Consider the following 27,772-nt stretch of genomic DNA (forward strand, 5'->3'; position numbering starts at 1 on the left):
AAAATCATCTATTAAGCCAAGTTCAACAGCTGCAAAATGGAGTTTTAACATGTCTTGTGTACAATATATATGTGGTGCTATAAACAAGAGTTATATATAGAATCCAATTCTATTGAATTCATTCATTTCCACCAGAGTTGGGATGGTGCATATGGGCTCTGACAGAGGACAATAACTCTTGAGATGAAATTGAAGTGGCAGAATGGAATGACATACGAGCTTCAAACAAACAAGTTCTTTGTAAGAGCGCAAGGATTATAAAATTCTTAGTATATTGGTAGTAAATAATTAGTAAAATAATCGGGAAGCTTTACTTACTTTTAAATTGTCGAGGCTTTTACAATGTCTTTTCAAAGTTTAAAATTTTGTAGCGTGGGTGTCCTTTTAAATCACTTCCTCCGTTAGGATTTAATAGATACACCAAAAATAACCAAAATACTCCCGTTTATAAAATAAAAAATAAAAAAGTGAAAAAAAGACCATGACTAGGTAGTGAGTTGTTTTTGTTTTGTTTTTGTTTTTGTTTTTGTTTTTTTTTTTCAATTAATGATATATTTATATTTTTAGAAATTTTATTGAAGTATAAAAGGACATTTCACGTGTTAGCGTTTGAGTTAACGAAAAACCCTAACGATAGGAGTGATTGAAAGGGGTTGATATATTGGACACCTACATTGTAAACTTTTAAACTTTGGGAGACATCGTAAAAGCTGTGACAATTTAAAAATAAGTGAAGCTTTTTCCTAAAATAATTAAGCAAAAAAACTGGGTTATCAATTTCTCATAATTATTTCACAATTTATAAATTGTGAAATCAGTTTGTAAATAACTTTATAATAAAAATGGTAATACTTCAAACATTTGTCTTTGTAAGAGTATTTATGGAGACGCAATAGGAGCGAGAGGTTGGAGTGAAATAGGATCCTCTCTATTTTAAATGAAAACGAATAGTTTTCATTTGATGGTCAATATTTAAAGTTGATGCATCTAATAGTGTACATAATATTAATGTTTACACGTTTTTTAACAAATTTAAATAATGTAACATCATATACACCGTTAAATATATCAACTTAAAATCCTAACCATAAAATAGAGAAGATCGTTGCCCAATTGGAGTAGCACATTTAGATCAGCAATTGGAGTGATTGACGTGTTTCATGTCGTTACGTTTAGCCTAAAAGTCAATCAGGATATCGAGGAAGGGAAGGGGCAAGTGCTTATTATCAAGTTCGGTTAAAGAGGTGGCAATAGGTTAGAATGTCCCTTCATTCCGTCTCAAACTATGTACAAATTTTAAAATTATAGCTAGATATATCTAGCAATGTATTTGCTCATAGTGATTTGTCTACATTTTATTTCAAAAATATTATACTGAAATTGGTCTGGGCGTGTGACTCAACTACTCATCAAATAGGTAACTTACATGTATGTGATCTATTATAAGTAAGATGTGACAAATTATAGCTTCCAAAGTTGATGCTTTTATAGGGGCAAATACAAATTAATTAAGAGAGTAATTTCACGATTAAATTCTTAAAATTTTAATAATTATTTTCAAATTAAACTTTTAAAAATCCTTAAACAAAATTCAAATCATTTAATTAAAGAATAATAATTAAGAATTTAAGAATGAGTTACCCAACAAAATCTAAAACTATCTTAATGGATTATATCTATTATCTATAATAGAAAATTGAGATCTTCCATTAAATTATTCCACAACTTTTGATAGCATTGTTACTTAAATAGTTAAATACCCAAATTAGCATAATTTTTATTTATTTTTCATATTTTTTTTGATAAAACGTTGGGCTTTACCGCATTTGAGCCCAAGTCCCTGCCGTTGGTTTTCACTTTTCCACGACTTTTCTTCTCTGACTGCCAGCTTTTGAATTTAACGAACGAATACCATCGGCGACACCCACCGACTTGACTTTCCCTTCGAATCAGATTTCTACATTTCTTACGTTTTCTAAGCGCTTCTCACCGTTTCTCTGTCCCTCTTCATAGCTGTCTCTGAAATTCTCTGTTCCTCTCTCTCGCTCGCTATCTCGGCCTCTCTCTGTTCCTCTCTCTTCGCTCGGTCGAAGGCGGCCACAATTCCTCTCTCTCGCTTGGTTGAAGGTGAGATGGTTCTTTGATTTTCATGAGGGAGTTGATGGGTTTTAGGAAATTTGGGGTTCTGGGGCTTTAAAATTCATATATAATTGTTTGAGGTACATCCTCTCCTCTTTGATTGATTTTGAGAATTCGCTCGTTGATCGGTCGCTTGCTCTGTTTGTTTTGTTTGTACCTTTGGTTTTTTGGCGTTCATGAATTTTCGATAATTTGCATCCGATTGTCGTGAATTGTATGCCCTACAATTTTTTTGTTTTTCTATTTTCTGCAATGTTCTACTCAGACCAGCCAATAGCAAGCAATGGCTGGGAGAGTTGGTGCTTTCTGATTCCGTTTTTCTTACAACAGAAAAGGCTACTTGTTTGGGTTCATTAGAAGACCGTGCCACCTAGGTTATGTTTCTTATACTGGCAGGGAGCTCCCATTTTTCCATTTTATGTAGCATTCACGGTCCTTCCTTTATTGTGAGATAATACCATCCTTTGATTCTTTTTGCGAGTGCACATATATGAGTGTTTGATTTTATTTTTCTTCTTTCTAATTTAGTTTGTACATAGGTTGGATATCAAAGGGTATCCCAATTGTCTGTGAAGAATGATGTCTGCAAAAACTTAGTCTAATTCCAGTGAAGTTCTTTAAGTCGTTGTTAAGTACAATACAAGGATAGTGTTGATATCCGTATGTAAAAGATAGCACTGACTAATTACTTCCCAGCTCTGCTAATAGAACAATAGACGATCCTTTTTATTTTTGTCCATGCACTCTATGTTTCACCATCAGAGATCACACAGATTGATAGTTAAATGAGCCACAGTTGAGATAATACCATCTTTAGGGCCTTTTTAATTCTTCCTTTCTTTAGGGGAAGATTCAGATTACTCATTGTATCACTTATGTTCATATTAGCCTTTTGTTGGAACAGATTTTGAGCTGTTGTATTAGAATATTGATTTCATCTTAGTTATTGGCTGTTTCAAGACCTAATGCCTTTGGAAAAGCATGTTATATGTATCTGTTTGAAAATATGATTTTTGGGGAAAAATAATAATATTTAAAGAAAATAAAGAAGAGAATAGAGAATCTGTTGGAGTATGTATTGAAAAAGTAGAGAGTGTGGCTTTTTTGGATAACTAAAATATATAATGTTGCTGGAGATACTTTAAGCCACTGCTAATTCGACAATTAACCAGCCCACAACTTTGAGTTTGCCACTGATATCACATTTTCTTCATTTTCTTGGGAACCAAACAGAGGGCTGGAAGACTTTTTGGCATTGTTTGATTGAGGCTGGTGATGGTGAGGGCAGAGGCTGAGAACAAGGGCTGTGGAAAGCGATGGAGCTGGGCGGTGGTTGGAGCTCTCATCACCATCTTTGTCGCTGTGGCTGTGTCTTCGAGGACTTCTCCGAATTTGTCGCTCTTCAGACTGACTCGAACGCCTTGTAACTGTGCTAAGGTGAATTCTTTTCCTTGTTTGGTTTTTTTTTTTTGGAAGTTTCATTTTTCATTTTCTTAGAGGTTCTTTTTGACCACTGAGAAAATGAAAATGCATAGGAAGAATGGAAAATCTGAGATTCTTGAGAATACTTAAGGACAATTGAGCTAAATCGTTTTGTATTAGGCTTGATTGAGTGAAGCGTTTTTGTCATTTCTCGGTCCAAAATATTTTATAATTTCAAAAAATTTAATCAATGTTTCAGCTTTTCTTCGTGTTTCTGTCGGATCAATTATATTTTGAACTGATTTTGTAATAGCTTTTGTTTGTTGTTTTGCTTTGTTCTGTTAGACCTGAGAGGGAAATTAGAGTTGAATTTTATTCAACTTTAGTCCTTTGCAATTTTTGACTGTTAATTGGTTTTTGGTTTTACAATTGTTCAGTATAGCGGGATTGTTGAAGATTGTTGTTGTGATTATGAAACTGTGGACCGTCTTAATGAAGAACTGTTGCATCCATCGCTCCAAGAGCTTGTTAAAACCTCGTTCTTCCGGTATTTCAAGGTACTGTCTTTTTAATGTATTTGTTAGGAGTAGGCTGATTATCTGAGGAACTACTATGTGGTCCTTTTCTGTTGTATTATTTTTATGTAGTGTTTAATTAGGATATCAAGAACATGGTTAGCACTATATGAGACTTTACTGATAAAATTGTTTTTTATTTTTCCTTTTTTTATAACTAACTAATTAAAATGGTCTTTACCTATCATAATACCCATAGTTTGCAAGTTGTTTCAAAGAGCTAATATGCTTTTAAAATCAAGCGTGTGTGTGGACTGAAATGAAATGCCTTGTCATATTAGTTACAATGTACATTTTGGAACATGTATGTTGTATCAATGCTCTATATACACACATGCCCACATGTGCATGCACACACACACACAAGTATTGGTAGATTTTTTTTTAAAATATTTCCTTTGTTTGGCCTAGGAATACTTGTAGTCATACATCTAGGAAAAGGGAAGACATTTATTTACAGCAACTTGTAGTCATACATTTAGGAAGAGGAATATTTGTAGCCAAACCTTTTCTTTATTACTTTATGTTATTTATTATTTGTTGTGGGGAGAGAGAGGAGTGGTCATTAAATAACGGAACTTTACTGTGATAGTAATATAAATATCGGCATGATACCAAGGTACCAACATGAAAAACAAGTCATGTCTTTGCAGATGTTTAAAGTTTTCCTGGTCCTGCTATAGCAAATACTAACCTATATGACTGATTACATTTGGGAAATCCCTTACCATAAATACAACCTTAGGTATTTTTTATCTAGAGCAAAAATGATCAATGTAAATATAATCCTTTTCCCCCCTTTCAAGCATTGTTACTTGCTTCTATTCTAGAAATAATTGTTGTACTTAGCTGAATGTTCTTGTGCATCTAATTAATGGCAGGCTAAGTTGTGGTGTGACTGCCCTTTCTGGCCTGATGATGGTATGTGCCGTCTGCGGGATTGCAGCGTTTGTGAATGCCCAGAAAGCGAGTTCCCTGAATCATTTAAGGTGCCCCATTATGTCCTCTCACAAGAGGATCCTATCTGTCAAGAGGGAAAGCCGCAAGCAGCTGTCGACCGTACAATAGATAGTAAAGCTTTCAGAGGCTGGACAGAAACAGACAATCCCTGGACAAATGATGATGAAACCGACAATTGTTCGTATCATATTTGAATTAAGTGTTGATGTTAATGTCAAATGTTAATACGAGTGGATTACATTTGTTGTTGGATGATTTTAATCCCTGAAGATTGTCTTATGGCTTACAACTGACATTCCATCTATATTTGCAGCTGAGATGACATATGTTAACCTTCAACTGAATCCTGAGCGCTATACTGGCTACACTGGTCCATCCGCCAGAAGGATATGGGATGCTATCTACAGTGAGAACTGCCCCAAATGTGAGTTGTTCTCATTTTCTGTTCTATGTCACATATTCATGGATAATGCATTTTCTCTCATTCAAAGTGATTGTTTTTAATGGTTTTGATTAATGTTAATATATTTATTAAGGAAAATTACATTAACCTCCCTTGAGCTCTTGCAAAAATTGCATTGCATTTCCTCTCCATGTTTTGAATTAGATACTAACCTCCCTTAAATTGAATATAGCTATACACCAGTCACCTTTAAGCCACTAAAAACAAGTTTTTCAAATTAGTTTACTGATTTACCTTATCAAAAAAAAAAAAAAAAAAAAGAAGTTTACTGATTTACACACAAAAAACCCAAGCAAAAATAGTTTTTCCCAAAAATCGTAATTGACACTTGATTTCTATTTTTTTTTTCAACTTTTAATAATTTTAAAATTATGTTCTAAGAAGGAAAATTCTCCAAAAAGTAGTTTAATTTCAATAATATGAAAAATAACCAAAACTTCAAGATTGAGCGAGGAGTAACAGGTTTGTGAGAATATAAGCTGAAATAGTCCAATTTGGTTGGGACTAAGCTCCCTTAATAATTTTAGCTCCCAATGTTATTAAGTATAATAACATTGCACATTTAAAGGCAAAAATAGTATTGTATACATTTTAATCAATTTCCAATTGACATTTTTACTTTAACAAGAAGTATTGTTTATTGATGTAGTGGATATTAATGCCTTGAGGGTGATCAGTGTATAATATTTTCGAATTTATGGTAGGCTGTTGTCTAATTCAAAACTAGTGGAGAATGCTGTGTACTTTCAGGAAATCTCGAGGGAGATAAATATTATTTTCCTTTGTTATTGTTGTTGTTATAATTATTATTATTATTATTCTTCTTTTTCTTTTTCTACTTATTCATTTATTTTATCAGGCTGAGCTGAATAGTTATTTTTATTGAACAAAGGTTGCTAACCTCTTGCAATGGAATATTGTGTGCTGGGATGGGTTGGGAGGTGGGGAGGGGGACACTCCTGTGCCCCTTAACTGAATTCATTGGGAAGAGCTAGAATGATACTCTTAAATTGGTGATTAACGTCCCTGCTTCATCTCTATGCTGGGTTCTCCCACAACAATCTTTGTTTCTTTTATTTTGTGTCCATTGAGCTCCAAAAAATGATTTTTCATGTCTGATGTTGGATATATGACATTGCATCCTCACTTTCATTGAAGTTTCAAAGAATTAAAAGTTGTTTATTTTTCTTTTTTCTGATATGATGTGGCTTTGAAGTCAATGGTATTTTCTTATTATTGTTCAAATCCTGGGCTTCATGATGCCCCTTTAATGTTACTTGTTTATACTCCATCATCTAGTGGCTAGTTGTAATTGTTAGAATTTAATTATTGTCTTCTTTGAGAATTCACTCATTTTCTAGACATTGAGCAGTTATGATGTGAGTTCCCTTGATTCTTTACGTGATAATTATTACTACAATGTTGTGCTGATTCAACTTCTACAGATCCATCTGAAGAGTTATGCCAAGAGGAAAAAATTTTGTACAAACTGATATCTGGTCTTCACTCATCGATTTCAATCCATATAGCTGCTGATTATCTACTCGATGAAGCTTTAAACTTGGTACAAATTCTAGTTTATCGTACCCTTAGACACTTGCCATTTTACTTTTAACAACAGATAGCTCACATGGTTTTGCCAAATTACATATTTTAACCATTTTGATCAGTATATTTTCTTCACCCATGGTGAATGCAACTTATTTTCTGAGCCCTCTATGTTGCACGCTAAAAATTTTTATTTTTACATTTCTGTAAAGCTGTTTTAATTTTTCCTTCTATTTACTTTTAAATTTAAAAAATATAACGGTTAAAAGAAAGAATTCTGTTGGTATATTTCACTGCAGATATTTCAAAATTTTAGTTAGTAACTGATTCACTTACATGATCTTGGCTGCCACTTGCTTCATAGAAAACTTAAATTAGAGGTGGGTAGTTTCAGGTGCAAGAAAGGGTAAAGGATGAAAAACTTTGCCCAGCATAGTGGCCAAAGTATAGCCTTCCCTAAGACTTGTAGCAATAATAATGTATTGAAAGATCTGACCGTTCTTTATTTTTGCCTTTTTATCTTTTCAATTTCAGTGGGGTCAAAATCTCTCCTTGATGTATGATCGGGTCCTAAGATACCCAGATCGTGTCAGAAACTTGTACTTCACTTTTCTCTTTGTTCTTCGAGCTGTGACAAAGGTGAGTGTTAACTCTTGATTCCTTCTTCAAGCCCTATATTTTTTTTAGTGTAACTTATCGTAATATAGAAGAAATATTTCACTTGACGGAATATGTTATAACGTATTGTTATATAAACTGTACTTATTTCTTTAATAAAGGTGTTGCATAAACTGTGTATCCTGGTAGGGCTATAATGATGAATAAAATTCATCCTGATCACAATCTCTGGCTGAATGCATTTTAGGCAGCAGATTATTTGGAATATGCTGAGTACAATACTGGTAACCCGAATGAAGACCTGAAGACGCAGTCCTTGATGAGACAGCTACTTTTCAATCCTAAACTACAAGCTGCATGCCCAGTCCCATTTGATGAAGCCAAATTGTGGAAAGGTCAACGCGGACCTGAATTAAAGCAGCAAATACAAAAGCAATTCAGAAACATAAGGTGCTTCATTTGATTACTGGTCATTTTTACTTATAAATAAATCAAAAGAAAAAGTTCTTAGGTCACCTCTGGATAGTGTCTCAAGGTGTTTCTAGAATTCATTCTTAACACTGTTTGGCAGCATTTGGGGAAATGGATTTGGAAAAACAAAGAGCAAAGGAAGGGGGAAGGGAAGAGGTTTCTTCATTTGTATGTTTGGATAGAGAAAACAAAGGAAAGAAGAAAAGGGGAAGACAATGATTTTCCTTTGTTTGGTTTGTTGAGAGAAGGCAAACGATAACTGTATCTTTATTTGACTTCTATACCCTTATACAAGTAAATATGGTGGAAGGGAGAACAAGGGGCATGGTGGTAATATCATGGTATTGCTGCTTCATTTGCCTCCCTTCCAGCCCCCTTCGCTGTTCCTCCTTACAAGCATGAAATAGAAATACCTGTTTCTCCCACCTTTTTCCCTCCTCATTTTTGCATTTGCTGCTCTTCTACCAAACCAAAGCACTGCAAAGTTATTATCATTTGTTTCGAATGGAGTTCTCACTACTTGTCTGGTATCATGTGCGTAAAATGTCTAAACTCGATTCTTTTTTGTTTTAATATTTTGGTTGAAAGGAAGAAGAATCCTGAACGAGTGTTACCACTCTCGGTTTTAAATATTCCTCTCACAGCAGGAGAAAATGCTGAATGACGAGTTTTACTCTACATAGTTCCACTTTCACTTTGATTATATTACTACTAATTTGATTGGCTCATCCCTATGGCAATGATGTAACAATTTGGAATTGTCATTGCAGTGCATTGATGGACTGTGTAGGATGTGAGAAGTGTCGTCTGTGGGGAAAGCTTCAGGTCCTTGGCCTTGGTACTGCATTGAAAATCCTCTTCTCTGTCGATGGACAAGAACACTCGGCTCAGAATGTAAGTATCTTCTACAGTTAGCTTGAACTTCCATATTCGAATTTTATGTTGCTGAAATATTCTTCCTAAAGTGGTAAGTAACTTTAATACTATCGGAAAGATAATTAATTTAGAAGCCACTCAATTTTTTCCTACAATATCAGAACTTTTAGTGTGCTGACATGAGTATGAGATAGAGTAATGTTACTCTTTATACTTCTTTATTACACTTATTTTACATCGATTGACGTAACATGATTTAAATGGCTTTGTATTAAAAAAAAACAAGTGTTTGCCACTTAAAATAACTCACATCAGCCGGCGTGAAATGGGTGTGAAGAGTAGCATTACTCTACGAGATATAGTAGAAAAAATCAAAAGAAAACGAAATAAAAAAAGGCTCATCAGTGAGCAAACATTACTTCTTCTTTTCTAAACACTAAAGCATGTTGCTGCATTGGCCTTCAGCTCCAGTTGCAAAGGAATGAAGTGATTGCCTTGATGAACCTACTAAATCGTCTGTCAGAGTCTGTCAAATTTTTCCATGAAATGGGACCTTCAGTTGAAAGGATCATGGAAGGACAGATTTCTTCACCCAGCGCTGCAAATAGCTTATGGCAAAGGATTTTGTCATTCAGAGTTTAAACAAAGGTATACCCCACTCTGTTTAGCTTTCTTTTTAGTTTGGCTCTTTGCTTTTTTAAGGTAGCTCAGCAGATTTTGTTCTGTGTTTCTGTTTATGTTACTTGCAGGTAAGTAGTTGAGCTCGGTTTGAAACAGCCATACATTACTTCCAAGAGATAGACTATCAGGAAAGCAGTGTGGGTTTCAGAAAGAAATGGCCCATGGAAGGATAGAATAGACTTGTATAAGAATCATTTCAAAGGCATGTGCAGATGGTAAATTTGCATTGAGTTATGATAAAAATTATATTTTTATCTTACAACTATTTCACGATGCTGATGTTACAGTCTTAACCAACCCTTAATTTTGTTTTTTAGCGGACTGATCCAAAGGTTGATAAGAACTGTCACGTCATCATTGTGGGATAATTGTTAAAAATATGATTTTTAGCATTATTTCATTTGCATTTTGCTGTATATGAAAATTTTGAAAGGTGAAGAGCATATAAATCATACTGCACTTTCTTCTTTTTCTTTATTTATTTGTTTTACTGCAAGTTTGGTGGTGTTACTCCGGCAGAATGGGTTTTTCTCAATCTTTTATTTTCCACTCTATTATTGTTATTAATTGGGAAAATTATAAGTTGAGGTTTGAATTGGGGCAGAAAGGAAAGCAAACCAATTCTAAGGTTTTTCAACTATACCTAATACTTTTCCAACTGTTATAGTAAGACATTGAATCGACTTAGACATATTGAAAACAAAGAAAATAAATATTCATATAAACAATCTTTGTTGTGTGTTTATTTCGTAAGAAGACAGGACCTAAAATATTAATTTTTAAATGTTTACTTTTAGGAATTTCTCAAAATCTTGGGCCATAAATGCTTTCAAACTAAGTAAAGAGTAATAATGTTTTCCCTTGATTTTCATCTAAAAAAATGTTTTTCTTTCCACATAAATAGGAAATCCTAAGAAAGCCTCGATACGAGTAATGTTAGGGATCATCTTTTTATTTTATGTTTATCCTCTTAATGCTGACGTGACTTTTAAAATCATAATTGAATTAAAATTCAATTGTGATTCACTCTAAATTCAATTGTAGTTTTAAAAGCAACATTAACTTTGAGAAGATAAAAAGATGATCCTTACGATTACTCATCTCGACATACTTGAGGAATCAAAATCTAATGGATCATAATCATCTCAAATTATTTATCTGGATTTAAGAAAATTCGGACATTGTGATTATGAGAAACCCTATGTCTTTTTTCACTCTGCTTTATCATTCACAATTTGATAGTAAAAGAAACATAACCATCCAAATATATATACTGTCTTCTTCAGGTTGACTCGCCACCAAAACTTGCAAAACTTACTATTAATTAACTTAAAAGTAAAAAATATTTGACTTTAACACAAGCTTACCACTATAATATCAGAAAATATGGAAACAACTGTGAGTGAGCACAATTACTCAAAGACATGGAAAATTGCTGATCCATTTAATTTTCCAGCCAGATCCATTAGTTCTCAAACATTTACAGTAATTCTACACCAAAAAGCAAGGATGCATTCCATAGAACAAACAAAAGAAGAGCTAGCAAATTCTCTCTCTCAATTCTCAAATAGAAAAATAGCATAAATTAGATTAGAGCAACCGCAGCCTAAGCCAATTCAGCTATATATCAGCAAATGTATAATATAGACATTGTAGGATCAAAAATTAATTTAAGCATAGAAGTTGTAATTACTACCCATTAAAAGCCTTCCAACTATCAAACTATCCAATCATTGTATTACGAGCAGTACATTATAATACTCTTTTTCAAGTCATTTGAACTACTCTACCACCAAGAATGATTTGGCTTGGGACTAGATCGATCAGTAAAACCTCCTGCGGAAAAGACGAAGGAAACAGTTTACACTTTACAGAAATTCCAGTTAACAAGGACATCAAGGCTTCATCTACATAAAGAGGTATAACTTTGAAAGAATAGTTCACATTCCCCACAAATTGCACCTAAACTTCAAATGCTCTGCTACTTGAAGTTTCTCTTTTTCTTATATGGGTAATGGGGATTAGGGGATACATATTAGAGGATACACCTCTACAGCAAGTTTTCTATAGCCATGGCAGCAAGACATCAGATTTCAACAAGCCCATTTCACTGCAGCAAGCCATCCCCAAATCTGCAGTAACCACTCCTGTATCTCAGGCCATACCTATTTGTATTTCTCTATCAGTCTATGTTTTTATCCTCTGGTTCTTAACCCTTTCTTAAGTCTATATATTAGACTATTTTGTAATCAAGCCATGCAATGAAAATCAGTCAAAATGTAGTCCTTAATTTGCTCCCGTGTTCTTCCTCTTCTCCTTCCCTGCTTCTCTGTATTTTCTGTCTTCTCTTTATTTTCTAATAATACACACACATGACACACTCTAAGCTTGAGCATATATCCTGTTCTGTTAATTTTCTTCCAAGTTCCAGAACAATTAGATGTTGTGAATCTTGTCATTTGACCAACCACAAACATAAAAACATTTTCTTTTATTTTTTCTACATTTATGAATTACATGACCCTGTCATTGAAAAAACAAAGATTATTGATGTCTTACCTTTTCCTGCTTGCTCGCAACTGAATCACTGTCCCAACCTGGAATGACAGTTACCCCTCGTGAGAGAATGCAGAATGGAAATACTAACACCAGAATGAAAATGGGCCAATTTGTAGTTGTTCTAACTAATATGAGATACAAGGTAGGTTATCATAGAAATTGAGCTTACATCCGTATCTTCCTTTTTCTCTTCTTTTCTTTCGCCTTGAGCTTACCAACACAAGACGCAGTCGCTTGCACTCCCAAAACTCCATCTGCTACATTCAGTAGAGCAAGCGTCTCCACATAAGAATCGAAATAAAGCCAGTCACTTATATCATTAATGTGAAGATACCAGGATTGTTCGCTATTACGTTCGTAAGAACACAAATTTCCCTCCTGGTCCTCTAGTAGAACTTCACCGTTCTTTCTAAAGCCTATCGGACCATATGCATATGCTCCACACTCAAACTTAATATCGAACTGCTTAGTCCAAGATTCCGCTCTTCCATACTCTTTCATCACCCATACGGGCATATCCTCATCGTCCCGGCAGGGGATAAGAGCAAGCAACCCATCAACTACCGCCATAAAAAACTCGGAGATTTCTTGATCGCCTTGTAAACTCTTTGGCATAGCCATTTCACGAAACACCTCATCTTCCATATTGAACGACACGATCAGATGGTGAAACGGGCGCTGGTGCTTGGGAGTGCGAGCTGGCCAGTGGACTGCCCCATTAAAGAAACTATTGCATAACGAGTTTCCGCCGATGGGTTCTCCAAAGTAGTAGGGAGGACCGGGGGCCGTAAAAGAGCGCCATGCGCCGGTTCGAAGCGTATAAATCTCAACCAGAGAATGAGTAGTGGCTACGACATATACAACCCTCACCACTTTGTAATCGTCAGTCTTCGGGCAATACCCAAAGCCAAGAGATTGGTTTTCCATTAATCCCCCACGGCCAATATTAGGGTGCGGAATGGATATGGCTTTTTGAATACAAGGGTTGCAGAGAACGTATGAATCAAAACCTCTGGTGAGACAAAATAGGCCGTTAGATGAACCAATTACGTGCATGCAATTGCTGTAGCAAAGCGGTCCTATGGAATCTGATGGGTCTCTTATGAAATCTAATCGGTCAGTGACCAAACTCCTCTCTTGTATTTGTGGATCCAGGGAAAGTAGGCGGATGCGTATGGCAGGGGGTCGGTCTTTCTTGAGTCGGTAGTCGAAATGGTGGAACACAAGGTTGGATGGGTATTGGGGGATGGAAAGAGCGCGGCTGAGGTAGGTGGCGATGAAATGAGGGCTGGAGATGAGAGAGCACCATGTTTTGGAAACGCACCTGAATCTGATGACCGACTTCACGGACAGTCGTGAGAGGATTTCGGCGACAACTTCATTTGGGAGACTGTTTGACATCGTCTTTCTTTTTCCGGTGCCACTTGAAGAGCCTGTAAGCAGCATAACAATTTATAAGTACCGGTTGGAAAACATTAAAAAAAAAAAAAAAAAAAAGAAGATTTGCAACTCTTGAGCTTCTTTGCCATAACTGGTTGGAAAACATTAAAAAAAATTAATAATAATAATAAAAAGGGACGTTTGGGTTTTTTAAATTATATACGGATACCGGAAAAAAAATAGACATTACGTTTGAAATGAAGATTTGCAACCCTGAGCTTCTTTGTCAAGATCAGCGCCGTGGTAGAGATATTTTTGTTTTATTAAAAAAAAAAAAAAAAAGGTTATTTTGTCTTTTTGTCTGTCTAGGGGACACAGCTGTGGGCCTCTCCCAGAATGTTGATGTTTGCTCCTTCCCCTATATATACCGACTGCTGAGTGCTCACCGGGTAAGTCTACCAGATGGTCTAGAAAAAATCGAGCAGTGGTGTCTCCCCTTCTGGTGTCATCAGCGAGTTTAGGTGGTCTTGGCAAGCGTATCCCAAAGTTACGCTCTGATGGCCCTGAGACAGGTGGTGGTGCCGGAGAGAAAGGAAAGTGGCTCAATTTCCTGCACAATAGAATAAAGTTAGTGTTGTACTATATATCTTCAAGTTAATAGTTCCTAGCTAGTTGGAATATAATTTAGGTACAGACTCTGAGCTCCTGAAGCTGAGGTTCTGTGAAGCCACCATCCTTCTTGGTCCCTGATTTTGCCATTAGCCGGGTTACCCACTTGGCAGCTTCCCCATAGTCCTGCTGTGTTGCACGAAAATATTGCGGCCTCAGCTTCTGCATGAAGGACAAAGCCAATACAGCCTTTACCTATCAAAGTAGGGATGAGCTAAAGCCGCTTTTTGCACTGGTTCTTTGTCGTGCTTTATATCGAACCATTGAAGTCAGATGTTCCCATCCAATCCCACCATCTAAATCCAACAACTGAAATCCCCTCCGCAGTTCAGTGCTAGCACGAGGCTCTACACTTTTCCTCCATGCAACGAAGTCATAGTCACATCTCTTTAACTGACGATTGAATTAACGGTGCGAAATTATTATGGGCCAGAAGTTGTTGCTGGGAAGCCTCTTGATCGTCCCTACTTAACTGAGAATGTGGCTCTAGTTGAAGCAGGTTGTGTGAATCTGGCCAGGCATGCATATTTTGAACACAAAGGCTTATAGTGTGAATGTCGTTGTTGCCGTGAACAAGTTCTCTACTGATACCGAGGCAGAACTCAACGCAGTCAGAAATGCAGCTTTGGCTGCTGGGGCATACGATGCAGTAATTTGTACCCATCATGCCCATGGTGGAAAAGGAGCGGTTAGTCACTTTGTTCCCTTAATTAGTCTTAATTAATCCAAGAGACCATCACTCTCTACTCACTTAAACATAATAACTAACTAGAAAAGTATAAAAATATGTAAGAGCAAAATCAATTCGTATGACAATAACTAGTATGTACTTATAAAAAAAAACTAGTATGTGCTCTATCCCAATTAAGTAAGAACCTTGATTTGCTTGCCAACTCTAGCATAGACCATCTTTCTCCAAATTGCAACCCCAATTTTAGTCCTTCGATAATCTTGAATCTCCCATTTAATCGAGCCTTATTTTTAATGTGCCTCTATATTGTTTAGTTATTTTCTTGAACCTAATAAAAAAGGGCCTTTTAAGTGTAGCAGTAAATCATAATTATTCCGGCTTGTCCTGGATCTTCATATCTTCTCCATTTTTATTTGTTAGATTTCTTGACAAGAGCACCATATGATGAAACAGACATGATGAGCCACTAGAGATACACCCTAGCCAGCAAGAGGAATGTACTCTTGTTGTTAAAAACGCCAGGTACGTACACTTAAAAGCACAAAGGCCTCCTAGAGCCTGGGCGTAAAGTGCAAAGCACAAGCACGCACCTGCTTGAAGTGAAGTGCATTTTTTGAAGTATGATCTATAGTAACTTCTAAGAGAAGGATTCATAACCATATAGTTAAAAGAATTTGAAGAAAAAGGAAATTCTAGTATATATTTAGCATAGTAACTAAATGGTTAATGCATTGTGCAGTTGCTAGTTGTCTAAATGGCATGTCCTCTTGGTTTAAGCATCAAACTTGTTTTTGTCTGTTTTTGTCCAAAAATTTGCGAGGACAAAAGATTAAAAGAATTCTTTTCTTGAATAGAAAGGGGGGGGGGGGGGGGGGGGGGGGGCGCAGAGAGAGAGAGGTTTGACTTCTAGATTTTATCCCCGAAGGTTATGATTTGTAATGAGATATATGTTTGTGTTATTATATGTTTTACTTTATCGAAAAAATGTTTGTGTTGTAGCACACTGGAAGAGTAGCGTTTGCATGACAAATCAATGGTCCATTGCCATTGCTTCATGATGCAACCATTAACTTAAAAATAAAAGAGGGATGCTTTTTAGCTCATTTGGCTTTTCCAAGAAGCGCGCAAAAAAAAAAAAAAAAAAAGGAAAAAAGAAAAGAAGAAGAAGAAGAAGAAGAAAGAACGCATTTTGGGATCACTTCTCTAAACACACTTCACTTCAGAGGTGTCAGTAGCGTTTGATCTTGGAGCTTCACGCTCTAAGCACACCTGGTATGTCATTGTTTGTTGTCTATTACATCTGTTGAACTGAGAAGATGGAATTGCTGGCATCAGTCAAATCCTGAATTTCTCTCCTCCCTGAGCCTATGTAGATGACAGTTAATGCTTTTAAACTTGCAAGAGATGGGTTTTTCTACTAATTGATAAACATTATCATGCATGTTTTTCAGGTTGACCTCGGGATCTCAGTTCAAAGAGCTTGTGAGAATGTCACACATCCATTAAGGTTTTTATATCCTTTGGATATTGGTATCAAAGAAAAAATAGAGGCAATAGCCAGGTCATATGGTGCCAGTGGTGTTGAATATTCTGAGCAGGTAAACTCCTGACTCGTTTAATATTGTTTTAGTTCACTTTCTAATTTCATGATCAATTTTTTCAAATTCCATCTTTTATGGATTTTAATCTCAAGTTGGACATAAATACATAAATACTCATAGACCTAGCACACATGAGTATCTTTATAATCCATTCACTTTATGTGAGCTATTCATCTCTTCCCAATACCCCGGTCCCATATTGGGAAGAGATGAATACCTCACAGAAAGTGAATGGATTATATAAATACTCATGGTTGTTAAGTCTCACATTGCCTAGTTACTTAGTGAAACTGGGCTTTATAAGTAATTTAGGGAGAGCTCCAAATTGACTAGTCCTTTTGGGGTGATAGTGCAGATGTGGCTAACGCTTTTCCTTGGGTCGTTACAAATGGTATCAGAATCAGCTAGTAACGTCAAGTCATGTGGTACTAGAACACTGCATGACATGACGCTTCTTACGGGGACGTCAGGAGTTTAAGGGGGGGAATTTGTAACACTCCGGTCCTATATTGGGAAGAGATGAATAGCTCACATAGAGTGAGTGGTTTATAAAGATATTCATAGGTGCTAAGTCTCACATTGCCTAGTTACTAGGTGAAACTAGGCTTTATAAATGATTCTAGGGAAAGCTTTAAATCGACTAGTCCTTTTGGAGTGATAGCGCAGATCTGGCTAGCATTTTTCCCTGGGTCGTTGCAGATGGGATCTCCAAATCTAATGGTTCAAATGTCTCCATCTCAAGTAGAAATAGAATCTAGTGCTAAGAAATCACGGGGTAACAACTTCACCATAAAAGAAGATAATCTCCTTGTATCGGCGTGGCTAAATACTTGTTTGGATCTTGCAAAAGGAAACGAGCAAGAACACAAGACATATTGGTGGAGAATTTGGGAGTACTTTCACGAGAATAAGACATTCGTTTCTGAACGTATTGAGGTATCTCTAACGCATCGATTGTCAGCAATTCATATGAGTGCGAAAAAGTTTTGTGGATACTTAGCACAAATTGAGTCAATGCATCAAAGTGGATTGAATGAGCAAGACAAGGTATATATTCTATTGAATGTTGTGTCAATGCATCAACCCACCAATAGTGATAGGGTTCTATTCGTTTTCTATTTTTTTCTTTTAATGCATATTATTAAGGCAAAACTTATGTTTCAAGAATTTGAGAAAACTTTCATTTTAATTTGAACATTGTTGGAATGTGTTGATGTGCCAACCTTAATGGATCAATGGCAAGAAAAAATCAAGGAAAAGAACATTTGCAATGACATCTTCTCCTACTCTAGATATGAAAAATTTAGAAGACGGTGATAGCTCAGCCAATCACTTTGTAAATTTGGAGATGCCATAAGGTAGGAAGGTCGAAAAGGAGCGATTGAATAAACGAAAGAGCGAAAATGGTGTGAATGCGGATGTTGTGCAGACATTAAATGAAATAAAGGAAGAGACGAAGAAAATGAATGAGAGGAAAAGTGAACTAATTGAAGAAACATATATTCAAGAGCAAGAGAGACTTCATAATATGCACGAGCGAGAGAGACTTTGATTTAAACAAGAAAAGCTTCAAGCAGAACAAGCGAGAGAAGATGACAAAATTATGCTGATGGATACAAGTGTCTTGTCTAAAATTCAAAAAGAATATATTTATCACCGCCAAATAGAAATTCTTGAAAATCGACGAAAGAAGTGGTACTTAACTAATTAAACATGTTATTATTTAGATAGTTTGACTTTAAATCACTACAAAAAAAAAAGCAAATTCTGGACGGTTTAAAACCGTCCAGAAATGCGAAAAAACCGTCTGGAATCAATTCCAGACGGTTTTTTCTAGACGGTTTAAAACCGTCTAGGATATAACGTTGCTAAATAAATTTCTGGACGGTTTGGACAAAACCGTCTAGAATTCCAGACGGTTTTGTCCAAACCGTCCCTAACTAATTATGGACGGTTTGGGACCAAACCGTCCCTAACTAATTATGGACGGTTTGGGACCAAACCGTCCAGAAAATTATGGACGGTTTGGTCCTAAACCGTCCAGATTTACTCTTTTTTTTTTTTTTTTTTTTCTGGTTCCCTTTTACATTTTATTAATATAATTGATTATATAATGAAAATTCTCTGGACGGTTCGGTTCCACTGCTTGGGGGTTTCAGCGGGATAGGGCCCAGGAGGGACCGTCGCCATCGTAGCCAGGAGGGACCGTTGCCGTCGGTGACGAACACGCAGAGGTCGAAAGGCCTTGGAGGGGCGTGGGGATGCGGCGGACGGCCGGGAAGAGTGGGCCAGGGAAGTGCGGCATGGACCTTGGGGTACATTCGGCGCATTGAGGCCCTTCACGATCTGCTGCGCCATGGCTAGGACTCGATCCTCTCCGCCTGTATTGACGCTCTTCGTGGTCGTGGTGGCCATTTCCGGTTTCGGATTCTTGGGGTTTCAGTCTCAGAGACAGAGAAAAATGGTTCGGTATCAGGAAATTAGGGATTAGAAATTTGGGGATAGGAATAGCGATAGCGAGGCCATTTTCTCTTTTCTTTGTTGGGTTTGCGTGAGTGCGTGTGTTTGGGTTTCGGAGGAGCTGAGGTTGACGCTGAAATGAAGAGAAGTGGTGGCCATGGGTGGGAGGGTTTCTGGCCGGTTGTGATGTTTCAGGCTAGATCGATTTTTCTATATCCATATGTTTTTTTTGGCTGTAAAGGAAATGGGTGGTTGTGATTTTGGCTGGGAAAAAATTTGGATGGATGTGGTTAAATTTGGGGACATCACACGGATTGATGATATGGCATGAAAAAAAAAATTTCCAGACGGTTTTAAAAGAAACCGTCTGGAAATGAAATTTTATGGACGGTTTGGTAAAAACCGTCCATAAAATTCTCTAAGAATAATATTTATAGACGGTTTTGGATGAAACCGTCTATAAATTTCTAGACGGTTTCATCCAAAACCGTCTGGAAATGTTAAATTCCAGACGGTTTAGTTAAAACCGTCTGCAATTTTATGGACGGTTTAATAAAACCGTCCATAATAAATTTTTTACAGACGGTTTTGAAAAAACCGTCTGCAAATTTTTTTTTCTAGACGGTTTTAAAAACCGTCTAGAAAAAAACCGTCCATAAATGCCTTTTTTTTTTGTAGTGAATCTTTTTGTAAAACAATTGTCAAATGATATTCTATTCTTGCTTTGTTATTGGTGTTGAACAATTTTAAGAAATTATATGATGTTTAGTGATAGGTGATAGGGCAAATATTATTATTGTTTTTTAAATAATTTAATTTAGACAAAATTTTCAGTGAATCTTCATAGAAAAGAATAATAATAATGAAAAGGATTTCTTTCTATCTTTATTTTTTTCAAAAAATTCTAAGATTAAGAAATTCTAGCTTTACTATTTCCCACACATTCTCAGCAACAAAAGTGAAAGAAAATTCAGAATTATTACAACGTATATATCGACTACAGAAAGAAACTTTTCACAGTAAATTCAAGGCCTTTGGCTTCTTTTCTTTTCTATCATTTATGAATCCAATAGTGGCATTCACATTACAAATAATTGTAATATATATATATATATATATATAAACACTACAAAAATTACATACAGAACAAATCACTAATCCCAATTCAGAAAAATGTTAACTGTTGTTTTGTACATTAATGCATCGATCATCTGGTTGCTGAGGAACCAATACAAAAGCGAAAAGAATGAAAAAACAAACAAACCATCAATCTCGAGATCTATATTCATTCTTTCGCCCAATTAATCATTTCAAAAACCGTCGTTCCATAGCGATAAATATATGACTTGTAAGAGACCCTTCCAAAATTTCTACGAAGTACTTCGAGATTAACCATACAAACATAAAAGTCAAACAAAAAGACACTATAATCTTCCACTAGCCCACTAAAAATTAACAAAATTTATTGAGAACTTCACTTTAACTTCTGAACTTTTATCATTTTTGAAAGATGATACCTAAATTTTAAACCGTCTTAATTTAGGGTATTTATTTTTTAGAAAGTTTCAATCTCAGTCATCCGTTAGAATTTTCCGTTAAATCCTATCAAAAATTTTAAAATACTCGTGTTTATCTTTTTTTAAAAAAATTTATAAAATTTTTCAAAGATTCGGGTATAGGTATTTTTACGAATTCCGTTAAATTCTAACCAACACCTAAATCCTAGCATTTTTTTTTTTTCAAAAAAAAAATGAGTATCTTGAGAATTTTGACAGGATTTAACGAAAAATTGTAACGGAGGACCGAGATTGAAATCATTATAAAAAAATGGATACCCTAAATCGAAATATTTTAAAGTTCAGGTAAATTCTTTCAAAATGAGTAACAATTTAAGGGTTATAAGTGAAATTTTTCCCAAAATTTATTATCTTAGATCCAAAGTTGCGGATTTTATCATAATAAAAATAAGAGAGAACTTCACAAAAATGTATTAAACTATCAAACGTTTTGACGGAAAGGTACTGAACTAACATTTCTTTCAAATCGGAGTTTTAAACTATCAAAAACCCTTACATAAGGGTATTTCGTACATTAGGATTCGGTGTTAAATCCTGACGGATGTAGACTCACATGACTTCCACGTGATTTTTTACCGGTTTTACCCCCACCTAAACGAATAAATTACACATCTCTCAACCCTTCTTCCCCGCTCTCTCTCTTTCTCACACACCGATTAAACTCTGCCCAGCTTGGTTCTTGCGATTCTTGATCAAAACATGCATGCAGCAACGCCACAACTCCAATGCATGTCACCGGAATATTTAAAGAAGAAAGAGCCAGGAAATAATACATATGTCCAACACCAACACCACCATATGGCATATACTACGTCGTTTCAAGAGCCACGATCACTTTCCAGTCTTTCCCCTCAGCTTTACGCCCAGAACCTTCTCCATCTTCGTCAGTACGGCCTGGTTCGGCACGGCCTTCCCGTTCTCGTACTCTTGGACCACCTGAGGCCTCTCGTTGATCTGCTTGGCCTGATCCGCTTGGCTCATCTTCTTCTCCAGCCGCGCCTTCTGTATCGCCTGCCTCACATTCGATGAGACCCGGTCCAGCGACGCCGCCTCGTCCAGATTTCTCGCGTTGACGGCCGGAGCCACCTTCTTGTTGGAACCGGCGTCGGCCTTCCTGATCTTCTGCACCGGAGCCCCGGAGAGTAGGGCCTGGTATCGGCTCCCAAACCTGTTGAGCACCATGGGCTCCCAGTCCTGGGTATCGGCTTGGCATCGTAGCTAGCTCAGAGAGTGAGAGAGAGAGAGAGAGAGAGAGAGAGAGAGAGAGAGAAAACGCTTCCGACGATAGAGAAGGTATTGGTAGTAGAGAGCGATGAGAATAACCAAGAGGTGGTTTATAGCAGGTAAGGTCATCCAAATATGTTTTCCAATATGGTTTTTAAGAATTAATTTTATTTTATTTTTTCCAATTTCCATCATGTTATGAGGCCAATAAAGCATGGGACTTGAATGATTAAAAGCTTTCGATCTAGTTTCTTCTTCATGTTTGTCTACCACCTGTGGATCATTTGTATTATTTCAATTACAAGCTTTTCAAACCTGTGCTTCCAAGTACATGTTCATCATGATTTGACGATTGCGGGCAGGTTAAGAAAATAGAAATATGGTCCAGAAGATAAAAAGAGTTGAACAATAAACCAACTCTGTTACACTCTGTTTTATGAAGCTAAAACAGAGGAGATGGTAACACTGGCTGAGTAAGCTATAGGCTCTCCTGTAAGTGGTATACATTACCTCTTCAATGCTACCATCTCCTTTATGCCATCTGTCCCAACGACTCTGTTTCTCCCTCTGCTTCCCAAAAGGTACGTTTGTCCTGACGAAAATTGAAATGATCATTGAAGTAGTGTTATTTTCTTCTCTTGTACGTAGTTGTATTGTATGAATGAGCACCTAGAGGCCTAGTGTGACCTGATAATCAGTCTTTTTGTAGTCATGTGCTTGGAATGCTTCTGAAAACAATCAGATGGCTTTCTGTAAGATCAATTTTATTGTTACCTGATTCTGTTTTTGCTGCCCATTGTCACTTATCTCTTCAGTGTTTTTACATTATTCATTTATAAGAAAATAATCTATAAGGTATATATATTTTTTTTGTTTTTCTTAAATTTTCGTTTTTCTCACCGGTTGGGTCAGTCATACACAGGCAAAAAAAGTATGAATGTCAAACTGGGAATTACGGCCGGGAAAAACATTGTTACAGATGACGCATTGCTTCTCCTTCTTCCGGCGAAGAGGAAGAAGCTAGAGGGGCTGTGGTATCTTCGTTAAAATATCTTTACTCTTTGTATTTAACCATTATCTTTTTGGTAATATCTTTGTACTCGTTATATAAATATATATACCATTGTTGGAGACATGCATGGAGAGATCGAGATAAAGGAAGACGGGTAGTAGTGGTACTATGGAGTATGGACTCCATTTCGACCACGCCGTTTCATTTTCTCACCATTTTTGGGATTGTCGTTTTCTTGTTGTGGTTCTCTCAATCCACAGAGTATGAGGACGAATTGAAACACGCAGCAGGGAACTTCTAGCTGATCCTTTTCCTCTTGCCCTTTCTATTGATACTGATCTTCGTGGTTGTATATTCTACCGGCGGATTTCTGGGTTGGTTGTGATGGGAGGTTGGGTATGTGGTTGGGCCAGATTTCTGGGTTGGTTGTGATGGGTTATGCCGGGATGGTGTCTGTGAGGATTTTGAAAACGAAGAACTGAAGAAGATTCAGGTGATGGAATCAACCTAATCTTTTGACTTTTCTTGCTTGTTGCTGTTATATACGTCGACGTGTAGGTGGGGCAAAACGGGCAGAACAGGGTAAGTAAATCACCTGTTAGTCGCGTGACTCAACTTCTGTCGGATTTAACCACGAATTCTGACGGAATATCGTTAAGTGAGAGTTTTTGAAAGTTTAACACCTAGTTTGAAAGAAATACTAGTTTAGTATCCTTTTGTTAAAACACTTGATAGTTCATTATCCTTTTATAAAGTTCTCCCTAAAAATAAAAAATACCCACATAGCACAAATTGATAAAACAAATATATTTCACCTTGCAAATACAATATTTTCTTTCTTTAATTTTTTTTTATTTCATCAGAAAAGATAAAGAACAAAAACACATGCATGTTGTACCCAAAAAAATCATAGCAAATACATAATTGTTCTTAATTCTCTTAGACTTACCAATAGATATAGAAGATCGACCACAAACAAAACAAAAACTTGTACCAACAAAAGATCATTACCTCCTTGGGGATTGAAATATATATTTCATTTGGTAATTAATATCCTAAAAAAACTTGCTAGCTAGCTAGCTAGTTTCAAACACTATTTGATCAGTTGACCCTTTTACAATCTGATCTAATCTCTCCACTGCTTCCAGTCAGGGGGCTTATATTTCCCATTTTGATCATGGATTGGCCAAAGCTGTCAAAGAAGTCACTCTGGCTACTAGCAAAACGGTTCACGATTTCAATTGTGTCAGCCCCAGTTGTCGAAAACAGCTCTTGATCAGTTTGGAGAAGCCCTTTGTTGTTTTGCAGGTTCGTGAAGTAGTTATTATCGAAGTCATTCGGCGTCGCCTGATCAAGGTTGGTTAACGTATCATTATTTCCACCTTGAGGACATGTTTGGCGAAGCATTTCCAAGTACATTGCGTCTATGCTGAGATCTGGGTTTCCGGTGCTATTGAAGTCATAAAGGCGGGGACTGAAGGAACTGCATCGTGCCCGTCCAAATGTATGCGCACCTGTATAACACGGTACATTAGTTGGTGTAAAATAGAAGTAATAGATGCTGAACTTGAATAGTAGTAATATTAATTACTCGTAATTTTATAATTGGGAAAATTTCATTTACTATGTACTCTTGATCTTTTATTACTTTTGTAATCATACCCATATATAAAACTTTAAAAAGCTAGTATCAATTTAGTGTATTCATTTTTCAAATTTTTTTTTTTATAGAATTTTTTGTTAAATCCTAATGGAGAGGGTGTCAAAATTCCTAAAATACCCATTTTTTTTAAGGAAAAAATTGCAAGGATTTAAGCGTTGATCAAGATTTAACGGAATTTGCAAAAATACCTATGCCTGAATTTTTGAATATATATATGTTTTATTTAATAAAAAAAATATGAGTATTTTTAAAATTTTGAAAAGATTTAACGAAATATCCTAAATAAGGGTGAAATCAAAGGAGAAACTGCCGGCATCTGTACCCATAATTTTTTATTTTTTTCTTAAAAAAAAATTTCCCTAAATTTTATTTATTTTTATGAGTTTGACCCCCCAAAATTAATTTTTTACACTTAAAATTTTTCATTTTTTAGTCTTGTCTCCCCTCATATCAAATATTGGTTCTGTTTCTAGGTGAAATTGAAAAATGTTGAAAAATTGATACATTAAATTAATACTAAATTGACATTTTTTAAAGTTTATATGTATGATTGTAAAAGTAATGAAAAATTAAGGTGATAAGTGAAATTTTTCTCTTTATAATTGGATAATTAGCTTATATGCATGATTCATTTTAAGTTACCAGATAAAGCAACTAGGTCAGTAGTATCAAGTCCCACGTCGCTAAATTTGCCTTTAATCCCTTCCAGGGTTTCGAAAGGACCTGGAAGATTACTATCAGCTCCTGCCCTATTCGCAGTCCTGCTATCTCGTCTTCCCAGTTGAACTTCCCACGTTTGGCCTCCTCCCTGCAATAATTATCATGTTATTCATCTTTTATTTTTTATTTTTTGATTTTAATCATCCATTAGAATTTTTCATTAAATCCTAATGAATGGGCGCCAAAATTCTTAAAATATCGCTCCTATTTTTGAGAATCTTCGAATTTTTTTTTTTTAATATTTTGTTTTTAAAAAATGAGGTGTTTTAAGAATTTTAACAGGATTTAAATCAAAAAATTATAAATAAGGTAAAATTGAAATAAATTGAAAACTGAATCCACTAAATTAATATTTTTTTAAAGTTGAAGTGTATAATTATAAAAACAATAAAAGATTCAAGAAAAGCTACATCTACGTTATCTTTATCGGAGAATTGCAATGGAAATAATTACCAAAGAAACAGATATCTGAGAAGCAATGGCTAAGATATCTGCGCAGGAAACTACTCCTGGGCAAACATTCTCTACCGCAGTTTTGATTTCATCAACCACCGGAAATCCATCTACTGAGTCTTTATTAGGACCTGCTTCTTTCTCGCTGTCTATACCATCAGCATTGTCTAGCAAAATGGAGCCATCACAGCCCTACGTACACCCAATACAGTTAAATATATATTCGTTAGTATATATATATATACATATACTGTCAAAAAATAAGAAAAAGAATAGGGAAAGAAACTATAAATAGTATTAAGGTGGCTCCTTTGAGTTTACAATATTAAAACATGTAATTTAAAAACACAGTTAAGCGTTTAATAAAGTAGTAGGTACGTAGTTTATACTTTATACACACGAAAGATGAGATTGAGAAGAACGTAACTCACATCAACAAAGCAATCGTGGAAATGAAGGCGGATGAGTTTGGCACCAATTCGGACGTCGTTTTGTGCAGCCTGCTCAATCACCCCACGTACAATGGCTGACACATTCGGGCATGTGGAAGCATAAAACGTGGAGCTCAGTTGAGCGTTGGACCTCGGAAACAACAAAATAGCAGACATAATTGCCAGCTTAAGTAAAAAGGAAGACATAGTTGGGATTAAGAAAGGAAGGGAGACTGTCGCTTGGAATGTTGGATTTTATGCTTTCTCTTACGCGGGATGCACCCTTTATATAGGAAAGAGCGCGGGTAGTAGGTGTGAATGGGTAGCAGGCTGACAGCTATCTAACCGCGAGCTTAATTATGCAGATCAGATGATGACTAGAATAGTCAACCCTAATACTTTTAAGCTTGAATGGAAATGTTCAGACGATGTGGGCTGTATGATTTTTTTTTTTTTTTTTTTTTAGTTCGTTTTATTCGATGTATAGTGGACTCGATCTAACAATCTTTTGTGAGAACTCTTTGAACATAGAGAAGATTCAATTTCAATTAATGGAGGACACGAATACTTTTAGAAATGACTACTAATGCTAAAAGACTACTATTGTTATTTGTTACTGTTTACTCATTTTACATTAGTAGTGTATTTTAAAGTGGCTTTTCATTTAAAAAAAAAAAAAAAAAAAAAAAAAAAAAAAAAAAAAAACTACTTAAAATACATTACGTCAACCGATGATATATAAATAGGTGTAAAGAGTAACACTATTGATGCTAAAAACCATATTTGGTAATCCAAACCAATTCTTAATTTTTTTTTTTGAAAAAATTAAAGTACATACATCCCCCTATAACGTAACGATGGCTCAATTTGCAATATTCTCCAAAACTAAAGATTTCATGAATGTCTCTCTCCCACCAAAAAATTGCAATGTTCCCAAATGACATACTCTTGAAAGTTGATGTGGATCCTCGTTAGACCGATGACATTGTTGCGGTGTACAAGGCCCGCGGGCGCCGCCGTGGGTTACTAGACCCACAACATTAATTGGCTGTGGGTCTTGTGTGAAGATGACCCACAACAACCCACCTTTTTTTCTTTCCTCTCATTTTTAAGGGTATTTTTATTTTATTAAAAAAAATATTAAGGGCATTTTGTCTTTTTGCAAGATAAAAAAGGTACATTGTAATTTTTTTTGGTAGCTTGAAAGGGATCGGACATTGATGCCTTCTTTAGTTCGGGGGAGGAAAACATTGTGAATTAAGTATTTTTTTTTTTTTTTTTTTGTAGGTCATTGTGAATTAAGTTTTAGTTTAAAAACATTACGTGTACTTTTTTTCCCTTCATTTTTAAAAAAATAAAGATTGATTCGACGGTTGGTTGAGATTAATCATCAACATTAGTTAGAAGATCGGCATGACCCACGGGACTTTAATTTTTTGAACGATTAGGTAACACTACAACTAGGACTTTAATTTGGACAAGGATCGATGAACAAGACATCCAATCTCTTATTGTGCGGATGAAAAAGCAAGATCCTTGAACGTACGTTTTTCTTTTCTACTAATTAAAATTCTTGACC

General features: G+C 35.8%; 4 protein-coding genes across 5 annotated transcripts; 1 reads left to right on the forward strand and 3 right to left on the reverse strand.

The window, feature by feature from the left end:
• The first annotated feature begins 1,844 nt into the window (after positions 1–1,844).
• LOC133869433 (endoplasmic reticulum oxidoreductin-2-like) lies at positions 1,845–10,230 on the forward strand. 2 transcript variants are annotated; one of them, XM_062306424.1, is made up of 11 exons: positions 1,845–2,127; positions 3,373–3,576; positions 3,999–4,118; positions 5,018–5,273; positions 5,410–5,520; positions 7,005–7,123; positions 7,642–7,746; positions 7,973–8,175; positions 8,967–9,090; positions 9,538–9,720; positions 9,822–10,230. In XM_062306424.1, exons 2-10 carry the CDS (start codon positions 3,415–3,417, stop codon positions 9,712–9,714), a joined length of 1,377 nt encoding a protein of 458 aa, XP_062162408.1. In that variant the 5' UTR covers positions 1,845–2,127; positions 3,373–3,414; the 3' UTR covers positions 9,715–9,720; positions 9,822–10,230. The 2 variants fall into 2 exon arrangements, with proteins under 2 accessions (XP_062162408.1, XP_062162409.1); XM_062306425.1 differs by lacking the exon at positions 1,845–2,127 and adding an exon at positions 2,479–2,531.
• Positions 10,231–11,390: 1,160 nt separating this feature from the next.
• Positions 11,391–13,764, reverse strand: LOC133869174 (F-box/kelch-repeat protein At3g06240-like). Its single transcript, XM_062306128.1, has 3 exons — positions 12,482–13,764; positions 12,313–12,350; positions 11,391–11,589 (listed from the first exon to the last, which is right to left on the reverse strand). The coding sequence occupies exons 1-2, from the start codon at positions 13,756–13,758 to the stop codon at positions 12,338–12,340; spliced, it is 1,290 nt and encodes a 429-aa protein (XP_062162112.1). The 5' UTR covers positions 13,759–13,764; the 3' UTR covers positions 11,391–11,589; positions 12,313–12,337.
• A 7,695-nt stretch (positions 13,765–21,459) lies between these two features.
• Positions 21,460–21,872, reverse strand: LOC133869175 (multiprotein-bridging factor 1c-like). The gene has a single exon (XM_062306130.1). It carries the CDS (start codon positions 21,870–21,872, stop codon positions 21,522–21,524), a length of 351 nt encoding a protein of 116 aa, XP_062162114.1. The 3' UTR covers positions 21,460–21,521.
• Positions 21,873–23,835: 1,963 nt separating this feature from the next.
• LOC133869332 (peroxidase A2-like) lies at positions 23,836–26,432 on the reverse strand. The gene is made up of 4 exons (XM_062306305.1): positions 26,194–26,432; positions 25,763–25,954; positions 25,232–25,397; positions 23,836–24,440 (listed from the first exon to the last, which is right to left on the reverse strand). Exons 1-4 carry the CDS (start codon positions 26,398–26,400, stop codon positions 24,028–24,030), a joined length of 978 nt encoding a protein of 325 aa, XP_062162289.1. The 5' UTR covers positions 26,401–26,432; the 3' UTR covers positions 23,836–24,027.
• Between the last annotated feature and the right edge of the window lie 1,340 nt (positions 26,433–27,772).

Source organism: Alnus glutinosa, chromosome 5 (assembly GCF_958979055.1).
Source record: "Alnus glutinosa chromosome 5, dhAlnGlut1.1, whole genome shotgun sequence".
NCBI lineage: Eukaryota > Viridiplantae > Streptophyta > Magnoliopsida > Fagales > Betulaceae > Alnus > Alnus glutinosa.

Bases quoted from the DNA above. Each gene is read 5' to 3' on its own strand.
- LOC133869433 (XM_062306424.1), top strand. From the start codon at position 3,415: ATGGTGAGGGCAGAGGCTGAGAACAAGGGCTGTGGAAAGCGATGGAGC. The intron at 7,124-7,641 runs GTACAAATTCTA...TTTCAATTTCAG, and splicing joins TCGATGAAGCTTTAAACTTG to TGGGGTCAAAATCTCTCCTT. The intron at 9,091-9,537 runs GTAAGTATCTTC...ATTGGCCTTCAG, and splicing joins AAGAACACTCGGCTCAGAAT to CTCCAGTTGCAAAGGAATGA.
- LOC133869174 (XM_062306128.1), bottom strand. From the start codon at position 13,758: ATGCTGCTTACAGGCTCTTCAAGTGGCACCGGAAAAAGAAAGACGATG.
- LOC133869175 (XM_062306130.1), bottom strand. From the start codon at position 21,872: ATGGTGCTCAACAGGTTTGGGAGCCGATACCAGGCCCTACTCTCCGGG.
- LOC133869332 (XM_062306305.1), bottom strand. From the start codon at position 26,400: ATGTCTTCCTTTTTACTTAAGCTGGCAATTATGTCTGCTATTTTGTTG. The intron at 25,955-26,193 runs GTGAGTTACGTT...GGGTGTACGTAG, and splicing joins TCCACGATTGCTTTGTTGAT to GGCTGTGATGGCTCCATTTT. The intron at 25,398-25,762 runs GTAATTATTTCC...TAATTATTGCAG, and splicing joins CTCAGATATCTGTTTCTTTG to GGAGGAGGCCAAACGTGGGA.